This window comes from Lagenorhynchus albirostris, chromosome 7, assembly GCF_949774975.1.
Source record: "Lagenorhynchus albirostris chromosome 7, mLagAlb1.1, whole genome shotgun sequence".
NCBI lineage: Eukaryota > Metazoa > Chordata > Mammalia > Artiodactyla > Delphinidae > Lagenorhynchus > Lagenorhynchus albirostris.
The window spans coordinates 5,094,864-5,111,440 of record NC_083101.1 but is presented as its reverse complement, the minus strand read 5'-3'; the positions used below and the strand labels follow the sequence as shown (position 1 = coordinate 5,111,440).

General features: G+C 46.5%; 1 protein-coding gene and 1 long non-coding RNA gene across 13 annotated transcripts in view; one reads left to right on the top strand and one right to left on the bottom strand.

Annotated features, from left to right (window-relative positions):
• Positions 1–16,577, bottom strand: part of RAPGEF1 (Rap guanine nucleotide exchange factor 1) — a 147,665-nt gene that overhangs the window by 51,739 nt on the left and 79,349 nt on the right. For all 12 annotated transcript variants that reach the window (XM_060153994.1, XM_060153996.1, XM_060154003.1 and 9 more), the window contains 4 exons: positions 14,018–14,174; positions 1,451–1,539; positions 584–736; positions 22–145 (listed from right to left, as the gene is read on the bottom strand). In XM_060153994.1, coding sequence (XP_060009977.1) covers positions 22–145; positions 584–736; positions 1,451–1,539; positions 14,018–14,174 — 523 coding nt within the window. The remainder of the gene's footprint in view (positions 1–21; positions 146–583; positions 737–1,450; positions 1,540–14,017; positions 14,175–16,577) is intronic.
• LOC132523261 (uncharacterized) lies at positions 159–10,048 on the top strand. The gene is made up of 3 exons (XR_009541448.1): positions 159–219; positions 6,824–6,957; positions 10,027–10,048. It is a non-coding gene; the product is annotated as an uncharacterized LOC132523261 (long non-coding RNA).

Below are 16,577 nucleotides of genomic sequence, written 5' to 3'. Positions count from 1 at the left end.
TTTCTAGGTGGAGCTAATTACCTGCCTATTAATTCCAACAGGCAAACTGGAGCCACTGGTGGCTCGACTCATGGGGGCCACGACGGCCACTCGGGTAGGGGATGGAGCCGACTGTCTCTTCTTCGGTGGCAATGCTGGTGGAGGACTGAAACAGAGCAAGGAACCCTATCAAACCAGACACCCCACAAAATGCTTTAAACAGATACTGGGGTATGGGAGGTGGGTTCTTTCATTATCAGACACTTCACACCTGCTTTTCACACTTTCAACTCCCATCCCATCAGTGCCAAAAAACTAGTATCCAAAGTTCTTGCTTTTCTTTTCGTAACAAATGGTGCCAGTTTTTGCTTGGTTAAGGCGAAAAGGCAAGCGGTTGGGAGTTCTCAGGGTGCGGGGCAAGGGAGGGCGCTGGGCCAGGCGCGCGTCCTCTGGAGACGCCCCTCCGGAGGAAGGTCAAACCGCCAAGGTGCCTGAAGAGCAGGCTCTGACCCTAATGGCACCGCCTTCCTTTGGCCCATCCTACCCATCCATTCATGAAATTATGACATAAATAGAGGAGGGTGCTAGAAAAACAGAAAATTACCTATTATCAACCACACGAATGCCAGGTAAGGGGGGTTTGGGGGGCGCGACCTCTTCATCCGTGGAATCTGGGAGCCCCTCGGACGACTGCGACAGGCCGGTCGTCTTGTTTAGAATCTCCATCTCTCGATCTGTCAAGGGGAGCTCAGACTGGCTGGAGAGTTGAAGAGAACTCGGGGTTACAGAAGGCCACAGAGAAGGTCCTGAGAGCGTGAGGATGTGACCAGGGCAGGGAAGTCATGGGGGGACAGGGACGGAGGTGCCCTGGACACAGAGCTGACACTGTGCCCTGGGCTCCAAGGCAGAGATGGGGTTTCAAGTCTGGTTCGATCACCCACAAACAGCAGAAGCTTGGCCAAGTCCCCCTGCCTCTGCACCTCAGTTTCCTCATCTGTAAGAGGAATCTCTGGACTAGATGATGTTCTAAAATGCTCCAAGTGTAGGTTTTATATTTTTACTAGGGGCTTGTAGTAGAAATTATTGCAAGGCCCTGTAACTGTCCACATTACCCTCAGTTTCCTTTCTTGATAAAGTTAAATGCTCTCAAGTCAAACCCCTAAAACCCAACCCTTCAAAGTTCTTTCTAATTATGGGAGGAAGCTGGTCAAGAAAAGTATAGGTGGGTTTTGACATCACACACTATCCTTAGAAAAGGTCACGCTATTAACCTGGAGACCAGGCAATTCTTCAGAACGGGTGTGAGCTACACACACTTTAAAGTAATGCAGGCTCTTACCCAGAATTCACTGAGAAGGGAATGTGGGCCTCACAGGGCCTGCCTGATGTGGGCTCCGGACCTGGCTCCCCTTCTTTCTCAAGTGTAGATCAACCGTGACCCCAGATACTGGAGGGTCTGGTCAGCACTCACCCGTCTGGTTTGCAGGCTGGGGAACTGGGTTTCACTGGGCTTGTTGGAGACGGATGCCCCTGCTTCTCGATGGTAAGTCTGACAAGCTCCTACATCCCACACAAGAGAAAAGCAGTGAGACACGAGGAAGGTTCCTCACCGTGAATGTTCCCAACCAGGTGGGTGAGCTGTCTGTCCTCCACTGCCCACAGATTCCTCACTCACCATAAGTGCGAGTATGATTTGACTTAGGTAATCTGCCTGGCTTCCCAAAACGTCTCCTACCCTCCAAAAATACCTGCACAGCACATCGAAAGCTTCAAGTGCATAAAGGCACTTCCTTTTGGAAGGGGGAAATGACAAGCCCCACTGTCTCAGAATGACTAAGTTCATCACACAGACCAAACTCCTGGCAGAACAACTGCCAGTCGGTTTGTGGAGGAAGAACTACTACCCTTTAGTTCTCTGAAGCCATTATACGATGTGCAGGACGCTGCTTACTAACAATCAAACCTCTGGTCTTGGGGAAGGTGGTTTCCCAGGGTGAGCTGGCCATGGGTGTGGCAGCTGGTATCCTGAAATGACTGGTGGAAATCTTTGTCGATGGACAGAAAGTTTAGGGCATATTACCCAGCAGAGAAATGACTTTAGAAAATATGTTTTTAAATAGGAAAAAAAAAGGTGATTAGGGCCTACTTCGTTTTTTCAACTAGAATGCATCTTCCTCCAATGTGATGAGTTTTGGTGATTGCATACACCATATGAGAATCACTCAAAACTACAGAACGTTCCCACCACCCTCTCCAGTCAACCTGCCCCATCGCAACCACTTTTTCACTTCTGTTTCTTGGATCACTTCTGCCTAGAACTTGAAATAAGTGGAACCATACAGTATGTACTCTTTGGTGTCCATCTTCTTTTTCTGAACAGCTTTAGGCCATAAAATTCAGCCTTTTTTTTTTTTTTCCTGTACGCGGGCCTCTCACTGTTGTGGCCTCTCACGCTGTGAAGCACAGGCTCCGGACGCACAGGCTCAGCGGCCATGGCTCACGGGCCCAGCCGCTCCGCGGCATGTGGGATCCTCCCGGACCGGGGCACGAACCCGCGTCCCCTGCATCGGCAGGCGGACTCTCAACCACTGCGCCACCAGGGAAGCCCAAAATTCAGCCATTTAAAGTGTGCAATGCAATGGTTTTTAGTCTGTTCACAGTGTTGTGCAACCATCAACACAATCCATTTTAGGACTCATTATTACTTCCAAAACAAACTCCGGACCTTTCCGTGGTCCCTCCTCATGTCTCCCCAGCCCTCCCGGACCCACAACTACTAATCCACTCTCTATCTCTATTGGTCGATCCTCTTTTGCTCAGTGTAGACACCCACGTCTCTGTGTGCATGAGTAGTGTGTTCCTTGATGTTGCTGAGTTGTATTCCAGTATATGGATAAACCCACAATCTCTTCATTCATTGCCCTGTTGATACACACCTGGGTAGGACCTACCTGTGTCACATGAGAAGTTCAGGCTTTCAGCATGAACATCTATTTCTAAAGTTACAGAGGAGGCAGCAATGGAAGAAGGTGGGTAATACAGCAGTGTGCCCCCAAATCAGACTGCAAAGCCTCTCCCAACTCAAAACACCCCACACAGGAATCCCGACAAGTGTGGTAAGGCAAAGAGTTACTATGATGGATGGAAGTAATGCTTTGGATAGCTTATCTAAAAGATGACTTGTCAGTATACATAAAAAGCTTTAAATATTTGCATGCGTTTTATAGTAATTTAGCCCAAGGAAAATGACACGGATGTGTACAAAAATTAAGCCACAAAGAACGTTCACTGCAGCATTCCGTGTAACAGGTAATCAGACGACTCAATATTCCATAATTAAATATTCAATACTAGGTACTGATTACATAAATTAAGATAGACTTAAACAATGGACCATTATATTACCATTAAAAAAACTCACAAGAGGGCTTCCCTGGTGGCGCAGTGGTTGAGAGTCCGCCTGCTGATGCAGGGGACACGGGTTCGTGCCCCGCTCCGGGAAGATCCCACATGCCGTGGAGCGGCTGGGGCCGGTGGCTGTGAGCTGTGGCCGTTAAGCCTGCGCGTCCGGAGCCTGTGCTCCGCCACGGGAGAGGCCACAACAGTGAGAGGCCCACACACGGCAAAAAAACAAAACAAAACAAAACCTCACAAGAATATATGATAGCGTGGAAAGACAATACAATGTTAAGTGGAAAAACAGCCCAGACGGTACACTGGTGTATACACAGTATGTTTTGGAAACAAAACAAAACCAAGAACACACGTATAGGAAAAAATATGGCTATGAAACACCCCTTATTTTCTTGTTTTTGCTTCTCTGCTTTTTCTTACTTTGCTACAATGAACATGTATTACTTCTGAAATACGAATTAAAAGAAAAATAAGGCATACTCCATATAATCAGAATCAGTGTCACCCCACTCTGTAATAGTTTCGATGCCTATTCCTGGAGAAACATGGAGGGTTGAGATCGCCAAGAATCAAGTACTGGAAGAAGAAAGGAGAAGGTTGGCATTTTCCTGTTATCACCATCTAGGAGTTAAACATAATCTCGCAAATATTTAAGGAACAGCTAACTAGCTGGTGATTACAGACAAGGTGGAGAGACAAGAGATGACGTAATTAGAAGAGAGAGCAAGTGGCGTGGAGGCAGGCCCCCTGCACCCCATCGCCTAGAGGAGGGTGGGGAAGGCCGTTCATCCAAGAAGCCCATCACCAGGCCACACAGAAGAGCATCACGGCATCAGAGGGAGTCAAAGTGCCTTGGAAGCGCCACACTCAAGCTCACTCTCTTTACAAGCAGGGCAAAGGAAAAGGGAGGAGCCTGTACGCTTGCATCTGCTGAGGCAGGACAAAATTCCACTAATTCTTCATTGATTCCTGAGCAATTATAATTAGAATGCCATCTTTCTGGAGAGGCAGCTGTGTGAACTCAACTGAAGAACGATGGCAAAAGAACCGTGCAATGACAGGCACACATGTGCAAGTGGGCACCCGAATTCCAAGACAAAGTCAGATCCCAGAACTTACCCTCCTTCACCCCAGGCCCAAAAGACCATCACAGGAGGGGGCAGCTTTCCATATTCACCACGACCTTCCAGCCCAAACACAAACACACCAGCCAGAAGGTCTTTCACTCTCAGCCTGGCTTCTCTCTCACAGGCAGAAGGGCACCCTTAGAATGTGCACGTACCCGGCGACCGTGCCAACACCCTCATCTCCTTCAGAGCCGACCGTTTGTAACCCGGCCAGAGCTCAACTCTCCCTACTGAAGCCAGATTTCTGAGAGGATGTCAGACTTTCCAATCCTCCTGAGGCACAGGTTAGGAAAGACTGAGAGAGACGGCACATGAGGCTGTGTCCAGAGCCGGCAGCTGTAAACCAGACAACCGCCAGTTCACCGAAAAGCAGTTTTCAAAGCCCGAAAGGTACCCGGAAGAGCACCTTTCTAAATACACAATACTTTATTTCCATGCTCATTTTACTCATATTGAGAGTGATCACAGAGACACTTCCATCTTAGATGACCTTCATCCAGTCAAAGCACAGCTCGGTGCTCAGGTAAGAAACAGTCCTATCTGTTTTTGTCTCCTCGGCCCCTGCCCGGCAGAGGGGACACGGGCTGCACGAGGAGAGGCCCAAGTCCTCCAGGTTCACGTGGAGAGAACACACACTTTAACTGGAAAGCGCCCCGCCCGCAGCCTGGGCCCGCTGCCCCTGCTCAGGCCGCATCCCGACCTGTCACTGTCTGTCCTCTATCACCGTGGGCTCCTGTGCTTATGGCCATGACATGGCCCCTCTACCGGTGAGTGGTCCTAAGGTGAGTTCTTCACCAAAGACACTGGGTACAGGCCAGTGGGGAGTTTCCTGTAACTGAAGTGGCATAATGCAGTCACAGGGCTGTCCAGCCCCAGTATGACCTTTACGGTGACAACAAGGGACCTTCCCTGCCCACATCCTAAGCGGGGCTGGGGCAGCGACAGAGCAGAGGAAGTGCCGTCCCCCTCACATGCGCTCAGGGAGACAGAACACTAAAGCACACGAGGCGCCAGAGCGCGCCGGCCTGGCGGCGACTCCGCGCGTCAGCTTCTGGAGGCCCACCGCAGCCTGAAAACAAGGCAGCCAGAGGGGATCTCAAATTCCACCCTGAAAGATGCTGAAGAGACCAGCCCAGAAGCAGTGCCAGGCCCGGATGGCATGGGGGGAGGGGCATAGTTTTAAAACTGGGCACTTGTGTCTTCAAAATAATGAGTTGGGGCCAAACACTACACCTCGAACAATAAGAGTTTTCAGGGTTCACCCCCAAAAAAGGCCCTAAACAAGCTTGCAGATTATTGAAAGACCTTCTCTCGACGTTTGTAACTAAGTAGAGCCCGTGTGGGCCCAGCAAGGAGACGCTGCTGCCACAACTCCTAGCTGGGTAGGATGTCCTTCACTCCCAACACACTTGAGAATGAAAAAGCAGTAAACGTTTGGTGCAGTTCTTCAGGTTAGCAGATTTACTAGAAAAAATACTTAGTGAACTGCTCAGAAAGTAGGCTGGGGAAGGCTTATCTTAGTCTAAGCCACCCTATTATTTTGAAAAAACAACAACAAAAGTACCCGTACACCCTGAGCGTATGAAGCTGAAATTGGAGCGTGATGATTTCTCTGACGTATGAAAGTATATCCACAACATTCCTACATGGCAATTTCCTACTACACATAACCCGCTGTCTCTTCCCCCTTTCTTCTTCTTCTTCTTTTTTTTTTTTTTTGCAGTGCGTGGGCCTCTCACTGTTGTGGCCTCTCCCGTTGCGGAGCATAGGCTGCAGACGCGCAAGCTCAGCGGCCATGGCTCGCGGGCCCAGCCGCTCCGCGGCATGTGGGATCTTCCCGGACCGGGGCACGAACCTGTGTCCCCTGCATCGGCAGGTGGACTCTCAACCACTGCGCCACCAGGGAAGTCCCCCCCTTTCTTCTTCCCTCTCCTTCTCCTCCTTTGTAAAGCAGTGGAATACTCAGACCACTGCACACAGGAAATACTCAAATACATGCCACATAAGAGGGACCATGTAGACACACCAAGAAGAACTATTTCAAATGACTGCAAAATGATGGATAACCTGAAGGTCAAAAATAACTTTGAAACATCTTTAATACTTTCTAATAATCATACTGATGGAGGTGGTTAGTGTTATTCTGAGACTGTTGTGTTTGTATTGTGAAAAAACGAGTCAAAAACAAATGTTGATATTTTTTAAAACAGGGATTTTCAGTGTGGGAGGAAGAAAATTAAGATATAAGCTTGATGAGGTTAAGTAAAAACCAGTATAAACTCAAGATGTATTTTCTCTTAAAGAAACTAAACATGTGATCAATGAGTAGCAATGAGGAACCCTGGAGTGAGGTCTCTAAACATCATTCCCCAATAAAGGGAACCAGAGCTCCTTAAAGGAATGGCTGATTCCAGGTCGGTGGTAAGAAATGTACAAGGTAATTATAACTCAATAATTAAAAAAAGATAAATAACACAATTTAAAAATAAGCAAAAGACTTGAATAAATATTTCTCTAAATAAGATATACAAATGGCCAATAAGCACATGAAAAGATGCTCAGCATCATTAGCCATCAGGGAAACGAAAATCAAAAACCACAGTGAGATACTACTTCACACCCACTAGGACGGCTACATCAGAAAAAGCCAGTGATAACAAGGGCTGGTGAGGATGTAGAGAAATTGGAACCCTCATGTACTGCTGGTAGGGATGTAAAATGGTGCAGCTGCTTTAGAAAGTAGTCTGGTAGCTTGTTACGAGATCAAACACAGAGATGTTATATGACCCAGCAATTGCAGTCCTAGGCGTATAACCAAGAGAAATGAAAACATACACCCACACAAAAACTTGTACCCGAGTGTTTGCAGCAGCATTACTCAAAATTTGGAAACAACTGAGATGTCCAAATGTCCATGAATAAATAACATGTGATATATCCATGTAATGGAATATTATTTGGCAATAAAAAGAAATGAAGTACTGATACATGCTAAAACACGGATGAACTTCGAACACATTATGCTAAGTGACAGGAGCCAGTCACAAAAGGACCCACAGTATATGATTCCATTTATATGAAGTATCTAGAAGAGGCAAGTTTAGGGACTTCCCTGGCGGTCCAGTGGTTAAGACTCTGCGCTTTTACAGGGGACGCGGGTTTGATCCCTGGTCAGGGAACTAAGATGCCGCATGTTGTGTGACATGGTCAAAAAAAAAAGAAAGGGGCAAAGTTATAGAGCCAGAAAGTTCGATTAGTGGCTGCCTAAGGCTGGGGGAATGGAGAGAAATGGGGGCAGGGTATGGGGAGAGTACAAAGGGTATGGGGTTACTTTCTGAGGCAATGAAAATGTTCTGAAGTTGACTGTGGTGAGGGCTGCACAGCTCTGTGAATATACTAAAAATCACTAAATCGTTTTAAACTGGGTGAACTGTACGGTATGGGCTTTATATCTCAATAAAGCTATTACCACATACACACACAAGTAAGTAAGATGAACCTGGAACACCTTTTCATATCCCAAAGTGAGAAAACGATCAAAGACTTCTGGGGTCACGTCAAAATGAACTCAGGAAACAATCTGAAGAAGCTGTCACTGTTCAAAGATGGGACTTGAGCATCACTAAGGATAATAACTGCAATGGACGGGACATATAAACTATGTTTATTTACATCCCTGAGTTCAGAATGCTATATTAAAAAACTCAATCCAGGGCTTCCCCGGTGGTTCAGTGGTTAAGAATCTGCCTGCCAATGCAGGGTACACGGGTTCGAGCTCTGGTCCGGGAAGATCCCACATGCCGCAGAGCAGCTAAGCCCGTGCGCCACAACTACTGAGCCTGCGCTCTAGAGCCCACGAGCCACAACTACTGAAGCCTGCGTGCCACAACTACTGAAGCCTGCGTGCCTAGAGCCCGTGCTCCGCAACAAGAGAAGCCACCGCAATGAGAAGCCCGCGCACCCCAATGAAGAGTAGCCCCCGCTCGACGCAACTAGAGAAAGACTGTGCGCAGCAACGAAGACCCAACACGGCCAAAAATAAATAAATACAAATAAATAAATTTAAAAAAACCCCAAAACCTCAATCCAATGGTCATGTTAGATGCTACTAAGAAACACTCATTTTGATAACTGGTAAATGAAGGAAGGAATTAAGCACTGATCCTGCCTTTCCCCCTGAGAATTATAACACAGGATAACCCTGACTGACAAGGGGAGGTCTCTTTTAGTGTATTCCAGCTAAGGAATGAGGAAGGGATGGCAGAAAGAAGTATAATGTCATCATTTTGCAACTCCCAAGGAATTAACCCATCTAGGCAATAACCATCAACGGCTATTAACATCAAAAAAGGAAAGATGCCTCTAGAAGGAAGTGTACGGCAGCACCTAGGAAACATTCTTCTAGATACAAAAACATGAACCTGATTCAGCCTAGTTTTGCAGGAAATTCAAGGGACAGAGGAACATGTTAAATAACACTGCATAGATGTAATCAGCAAAACCAGAGTGTGGGAGACTTCTCAGAGAAAGAATCCTTCCCTAAAAAAAAAACAAACAAGTTGCAAGGAGAAAAATACAGAGAAGGGAGAACTTTAGACAAATATTAATGAGTTATAGTGTTTGGAGTTTATCTGGATCTGAAATTGAAAACCAAACTGTTTGAAATCAGCAAACTATACCCTGAAGGCCAAATCCAGCCCAGGGCTTGCTTCTGTAAGGCCCTCAAGGTAAGAATGCTTTGCTTAAAAAAATTATATTAAAACAAACAAAGAATATGCAACAGACCAATATGCAGTAGAGACTATGTGTAGCCCCAGAAGCCTAAAATATTTACTACCTGGCCCTTTACAGAAAAAGTTTGCCTTATTCTAGAGATATGCGCTAAGGTATTTACAGGTGAATGGGCATGATGCCTGGAATTCGCTTCCAAATAATCCAGGGGAGTAGGAAGAGGTCTGGAAGAAACAAGACTGGCCAACTGTGGAAGTTCTGTGATGGGGCTACGTTATACTGTTCTCTTTTTTGCAAATGTCTGAAATTCATCATAAATAAGAATTTTTTTTTTTTTTTGGCGGTACGTGGGCCTCTCACTGTTGTGGCCTCTCCTGCTGCGGAGCACAGGCTCCAGACACGCAGGCCCAGCTGCCATGGCTCACAGGCCCAGCCGCTCCGCGGCATGTGGGATCCCCCCGGACCAGGGCACGAACCCGTGTCCCCTGCATCAGCAGGCGGACTCTCAACTACTGCGCCACCAGGGAAGCCCATAAATAAGAATTTTAAAATAGGCTGATCAAGGAATAAAAGAGGTGGCTCATCTGAAATGTCAGTGTGGTAGAGATAGCTAGTTGCCCCACAGTATCTGCTCTTCCTTATTAACAGAATTTTACTTGGGCATATGACCAAGTTCTGGCCAATAAAATGTTAAGTGAAAGTTCTGTGAGGCCTTTGAGGAAGCACCCCTAAGTGGAGAAGCCACAACTTCCTACTCTCTTTTCTTCCTGGCTAGGTGGAATGGAGTCATAATTCATGGAGACTGTAACAGCCATTTTGGACCATGAGGTGGAATCCATGTGTGAAGATGGTGGGAAAGCAGGATAGGAGACCACATCCCTGGCCATTTTGTGAAAATGCCACGCTAGCCTTGGACTGTCTGCCTATCTGTAGGCTTCTTATACGTGAAGGAGAAATAAAGTTCTATCTTTTGAAGCCAGTATTATTCTGGATTTTCTTGCAGTCAAGTCTAACCCTAACTGATACAGTCAGGAGAATCTTTCTTTCAAAATATTCCTGCTATTCAAGGTGAATCTGGTATACAAGCCCAATTTTTGGGTGGTGATGGTTAAATGACAGAACTGCAAGTATTCCAAAGTTTCCCCCCAGGTCAGTGGTTTTTTTTCTTCCAATTGAAAAAACGTGTGTGTGTGTGTGTGTGTGTGTGTGTGTGTGTGTGTGTGTGTGTGTGTGTGTGTGTGTGTGTGTGTGTGTGTGTGTGTGTGTGTGTGTGTGTGTGTGTGTGTGTGTGTGTGTGTGTGTGTCTCTCTCTCTCTCTCTCTCTCTCTCTCTCTCTCTCTCTCTCTCTCGTGGGGGAAGAGGCTGGAGGTCTTAGAAGGGAGATCCAAGAAGGTCTGCAGAGATGGTAAAGCAGAGTCCAGAGAGATGGGTTAAGAAGCTGTACATCTGAGATAAGAAGAAAAGGTGAAATTAGGAAGAGCTGGGGTCTTGGTTTTGAAAGGACAAACTCGTGTATCTGTTTGACCTTGAGAAGCTCAATCCTCCAACAGCCAAGACCTAGGCTGGAGGTGGTTCCTACAGCAAAGGGAAAGTGAGGGCCTTTGAATTCCTACCAGACGGTCATGACCATCTGAGTCTCAGGCTCCCATTGGTAAAGCACCTGCCTGGGTCAGATTAGATAATAAGAGAGGTCCATCCTTCGACCTGAGTTAAGTTGCCCAAGGTTACAGAGCTAACAAGTGGCATTTACATGGGGGTTTAAATGATAGATGGTACTGCACATTCAGGGACAAAAACAAAGTAATCCTGCTTTACAACACTTTTACAACTCTCAAAAGCAAAATTCCATTTAACAAGTGAATGAGTAACTTGGAAGATGGTGAGTCAGTTTACAGGAACATGCCAACACTTTCCCTCCAAGTGGGATGATGACACCCTCATGGATGTAGCTCGCCTCTGCACAGTCCTGTCCCTCCCAGCCCACTGAAGCTCCCTCACACCGTGAGGACAGGAGCTTATAAGGTGTCCTAAGCCTGACGGGGACAGTGAGAGCGGCTGGAGGCCAGCTGGCCTGGAGGGGAGACACACTGAATCCCTTGGGCCGAACCATGAATCTTCCTCCTTGTGGGTGGCAGCTGAGGGTGATGGTGAGAACACAGGGTCTGGGGTCCAGCAGGCCTGGGTGTGAATCATGCCCTTGCCACTGACTACTGGTCTGCCTGAGACTGTTTCCACATCTGTGAAGGAGGGGATTACACCCACCTTGGAGGTCGTTATAAGCATTAAGTGGGTAATACACGTGAGCTATGATTACAGTTGAGACCTTAACAGCAAACGGCAACATTACAGTGTCTAAATCGTCCCTGTGGCCTTGACTGACTCCAACTATGAAAAACTCCTAGCGACACAGGCCAGCTCCTGCTCATCCTTTAGGCTTTAGCCTGCCTGTCTCTCTCTGGGAAGTGTCTCTGATCACCCTGAAATCGAAGGTCCCCCCTACACCCAAGTAAGACCACACGCCACTCTTCCTTTATAGCACCAGTCCTGGTTGTAATTATACAATTACAAGTTTTGATCGCTGTCCTTTTCCGCCGTTAGAGTCTAAGCTCCTTCAGGTCAGCGCCAGTTTTGTTTATCGCTGTGCTCCCAACTCTATCACGCTGCCCCGCACACACGAGTTTCTCAACAAACGCTTCTTGAATAAATGAAACAAAATTTAACGTACAGAGCTCCTCACCTAGAGAATCTTTGTTCTGGTTACAATATTTTAAAAACAATTACGGAAAAGTTCAGACGCTGACAGGTTCATAATCAATAGGTGTCTCTCGCTTTCTCTCTCCCTCCCCCTCTCTTATCCTGGTCAATTTGAAAAATCTGAGCAACTTTTCTTTTAGACAATTTTTCAGCTGATACAGTGGCATGTTAATGATTCCATAAAGGAAATGCACTTGGGAAAGTCACAAAGCTTCACGCTTAACTCTCTCTCTTCTATTTTGGATGTTCTGACTTGTTTCGAAACATCTAATTATAACCAATTTGGTAGAAGGAAGCCTTAACAATGTCACCTGAAAAATAACACTTGCCAATAACAGCATTTCCAGAAGCCTGGACAGGAAGAGCCAGGTGAGGCGAGCCCGAAGCGCACACCCCCCCATGGTGAAGTGGGACCCAGGTCACGTCTCACTTGCCCTGCTGACCTCAGAGAGCCGCCGGGAGGCTGGAATGGGAGAATGTGTGACTGGGCGCCAGGTCTGGAAAGCAACGTCAGGTCCCACACAGCAGCCACCCTGGGCTACATCCTTAAGTCTCACCAGCCAAAACCGATCGTGCAGGACCTAGTAACCTAGTAACCGTGGGGAGTGAAGAGAACGGGGAACTGTCGGAGGACACGCTATGATGCCGCCCGGTCAAGCCTCCCTCTACGTGAGCTCCATAAAGCCCCCGCAGACACAGCAGCCCTGTTCACACAGTATTGGAGGTGGGGAGCCGCCCAGACCGCACCAGCCAACGCGGTTCATTCCGGGGCAGTGTGTAATGTCCAGCAATGCTTTCTTAGCCTCCCATCTGTAATTTTTACCCGTTGGGGGTCCTTATTCTACTCTCCAGAGCTTCTGGGGAATGTCAATCCAAGGAGGCAGCATTCAGGAGTCTAATGGCATGGTTGAGTGGGGAAGGAATTGTTTGGACCTAGGGTAAGTACCTTGGCCACAGTTTTGTACTGGAGGGTCTAGAAAGGAAGAGAACACAGTTTTTCAAGCCAAGCGACCTGTTTGCAAAGCATACATCTAGCACCACATAATTAATAATAAACAGCAGCTAAGATCTGAGTGTTTAGTATGCCCAGCATAGTTCTAAAAGCTTTATATGTATTAACTAATTTAATCCTTCCTACAACCCCATGACACAGGGTACCACAACTGCATGTATTTTGTAGATGAGTTAACTAAGGTACGGAGCACTTGAGTAAATTGCTCAAGTTCACAGACTAGTAAGTGGTTAACCTGGGATTCCAATCTAGCTGGGCTCTACTCTAGTCTAGCCCGCTTTCCACTACATTATCCGGCCTCCCATTCCCACCGCTCACAGCCGCGTCCCAACCCACAGGATCTCACTGTTTCACGCCCTACATCATCCCCTGCTCCTCATCCACTGGGACTTATTTTCTCAATTAAGGTTTGTCCCTTGGACCTCAATTCCAGAACCTCCAAGGACTTCACTTCCCGCCGTAGCGATGATTCATAATTTCCTATTCCGCCATTTCTGACTTCCCTGGGTAGTAAATACACAGACCACATCATGGATTCCAAGTACAGTTGGTTTCATTTCTTACTCACGTCAATCCTGCTTTTCTACTAAGAATCCCAGAAGTTCTTAGAACATGAAAAGGTAGCAGTTGACATGCTGGGAGTTTTGCTAAAAGTCAGTGCAAAAGCAATTTCCACTGGACTTCATCTAGCCGGCAAGCGTGCACAGCCAGAGCTGTAGTATAAAGACTACCTGTAGATTTAACACAAGGCCCAGTAAAGGCTGACTGCTTCTGGAAGCTCTTCTAACTATCAGGACGAGTACTCCAAAGGTTATATTCCTGTAAGAGTCACCTGTACCACGGAGAAACAGCTGTGGGACAGAGCAGCACCCAACAGCAGAAACACTGGAAGACGTGCACTCTAATGTACAAAGTTCAGGAACAAGTTCTCATGTGACGAACACCCAGCAGGGAGGGTGCTCCCAGCCCCTGATGAGGACCGTCTGGAACCTGCACGTACCTTCACTCCGTCCAGCACGGCTTTGATGACCCCCTTCACAGTTGTCACCATCTCTTTATCTTCTGAGTTCACACCTTCTAGCATCACTTGGTCAGACCAACGAATGAGGTTGGCGAGACTTTGGTACACTCGGCTATAGCAGGAGGAGAGGGCTGAGCTAGAGGTAGGAGAAGATTTTTAAAAGAATATTAAAAATCTAAAGCATGACCATCACTTTACGTCATCTGTTTAGCAGAGAACTAGCTTCTCAGTGACTAGGGTTTCTCAATCCTTCTTTCTATAAGATCTGCACCTCCTTTTAATAAACTTTTCCTCCCTGAATCTATTTCCTTACATCCCATGAAGATTTTGTGGAGCTTTATCTTCCAGTCTGTTATAAAATTTTTTTCATTTCTCATATATAATGTATAAAAATTCCACCATGATAGTTAATATGCTTTTTCAAACTTCACATCCTCCACGAGATTCTGATAACATCTCTCAAGGAGTGCCTCATCTTCCTCTCCTTCTAGTAGGTCAGACTGTTGTACACTTCTTGTTCTGAATTAGATAAAAATTCATGTTATATTGTGTCACAAGGAGTCAACAGGTTTGTGGAACTTTAGCAGGCAGGATCCTTTAAAGGAACAGCCTTTATTTCTATTAAAAAATTTTTTTTGGATCTTAGTTCCCTGACCAGGGGTCGAATCTGCACCCCCTGCCGTGGAAGCACAGAGCCTTAACCACTGGACTGCCTGGGAAGTCCCAAGGAACAGTCTTTAAACATGAGCTCAAAGAGATCTGAAATTTACTAGAATTCCTTCTAACATGGGCTCAGCTTCACCATCCCCTGCAATAAACCATGGCTGAGATGTCAGAGGAATGCACTAATGAGGAGTATTTTAAGGAGGACAAGTCAGAGGTGAGGTGACCTGTGGTGACGGTAGGTGGGGGGAGGAGGTACCAACTTCACTATGACGCCAACAACTCAAAACAGAAGCCCTGAGCACATCTGGAGGCCCCAACGACTGTAGAGTAGAGGCCAAAATGAAGAAGTTTTATATCTTCCACGTATTTTTAAACAACTAAAGATACTTTTCCCTAGGATTTATGGAAAGGATTATTTTGCCATTTTAAATATTATGTATTACAACAGAGGTAGAGCAAAAATGTAGAAAATATGTGGGATGCTACCTCCTCCACTTAAAAAAAAAAAAGAATGAGGCAGACATTTAGGAGCCAAAGATATACTTTTTCCCCAAAGATATAATTTTGAGAAAAATATATAATATTGTAAGATATGATTAAAACAGGTTCTAAAAACAAAGACATTAAAAAAAAAAAAAAGCCTGAACCAAACAATGCTCTAATGAGAAGCTCTTCAGAATCAGGTAAGGAGGAAGAGAATTTCCAGGAGGTCTGAAGTCTCCACTTAGCCATTCACTCGGCTCCGTGCATGTTCCGGCGGGAGGAAAGAAGAGTCAGAAAGAATGAAAGCAGCTCCTCAAGCCCCATTAAAAACAAGAAAACTTTACAAAAGGAACCCCAAGAAAGCCAGGGTTTGGCTGCTTTAGAGGACGATACAAATGAAAAGTGTTTGGTGTCAGACCTATTCTCTTCCGAAGGAGGACTGAGAGAATAAAACACAACTTGCAGACCTGCCGGGGGGCCGGACCATAGATGGCGTCGTCCTGAAGCGGGGGTGTGCTTCTAGCAGCTCTGGTCCTCCTCCCCGGCAAGGCCAGGCTAGGCCTCTTGAAACAAAGGCTGTGGCCTCCCACCCGCAATTATTAAATGGAAGAGGTGGGAGGGGTCACTTTTACGTGATACTTAATTCCTACCTGCACTGGATGTTAACATTTCCCTGAAAGCACCTAAAAATGTTGGTAATTGTGTCCACCCTTCACATTGTGAGCTTGCAAGAAGAATATTCCTGTGTCTTAATGTCACGGGAAGGACATTAAAAAAGGAAGGAGGGTCTTGTACCATCAAAATGTCCAGTGGACCAGTCGTTGGTCTGTTTCTGAAATGGAGCAAAGCTGTCTGCACTGAGGGCAAGCAGGGATCCTGCTCTCAAACATCTCTGAATGTTCCACCGTTAGGAAAAGCCTCCATTCATTGCCCACACTGAACAGCCAGCCGCTTGTTCACAGGTCCGTCACCACTGCCCTCGGAACCTAGGGGAGCGTGGCGAAGAGCCTACCTGCTAGGGCCCAACCCACAGAGAAGAGGCAGGAAAACACCCTCCCAGCTAACAAATGCACAGGAGGATGAGATGATGGAAGGAAGCTAAAAGAAACATTTGAGGAACATTTTAGGTCATCTCAGGGAGATCAATAAAAGTATCATCAACGGGCTTTGGAAGAATTTCAGGAGGAACAAATCCCTTAAATGGTATTAGCCAAAGGACTACAAAGAAAAAAAAAGAAAACATTATTCCTTATGGCCACACCCAGGCATTTCTCCTTTCCCCTCTAGAAAACTGTTATAGACAGCAAGTAATTTTTGTCAACTATAAAGTAATTACAAAACCTCCCCATGGACAAAAAATGCCCCAGACCATTGTCCTATTACGTGGTCA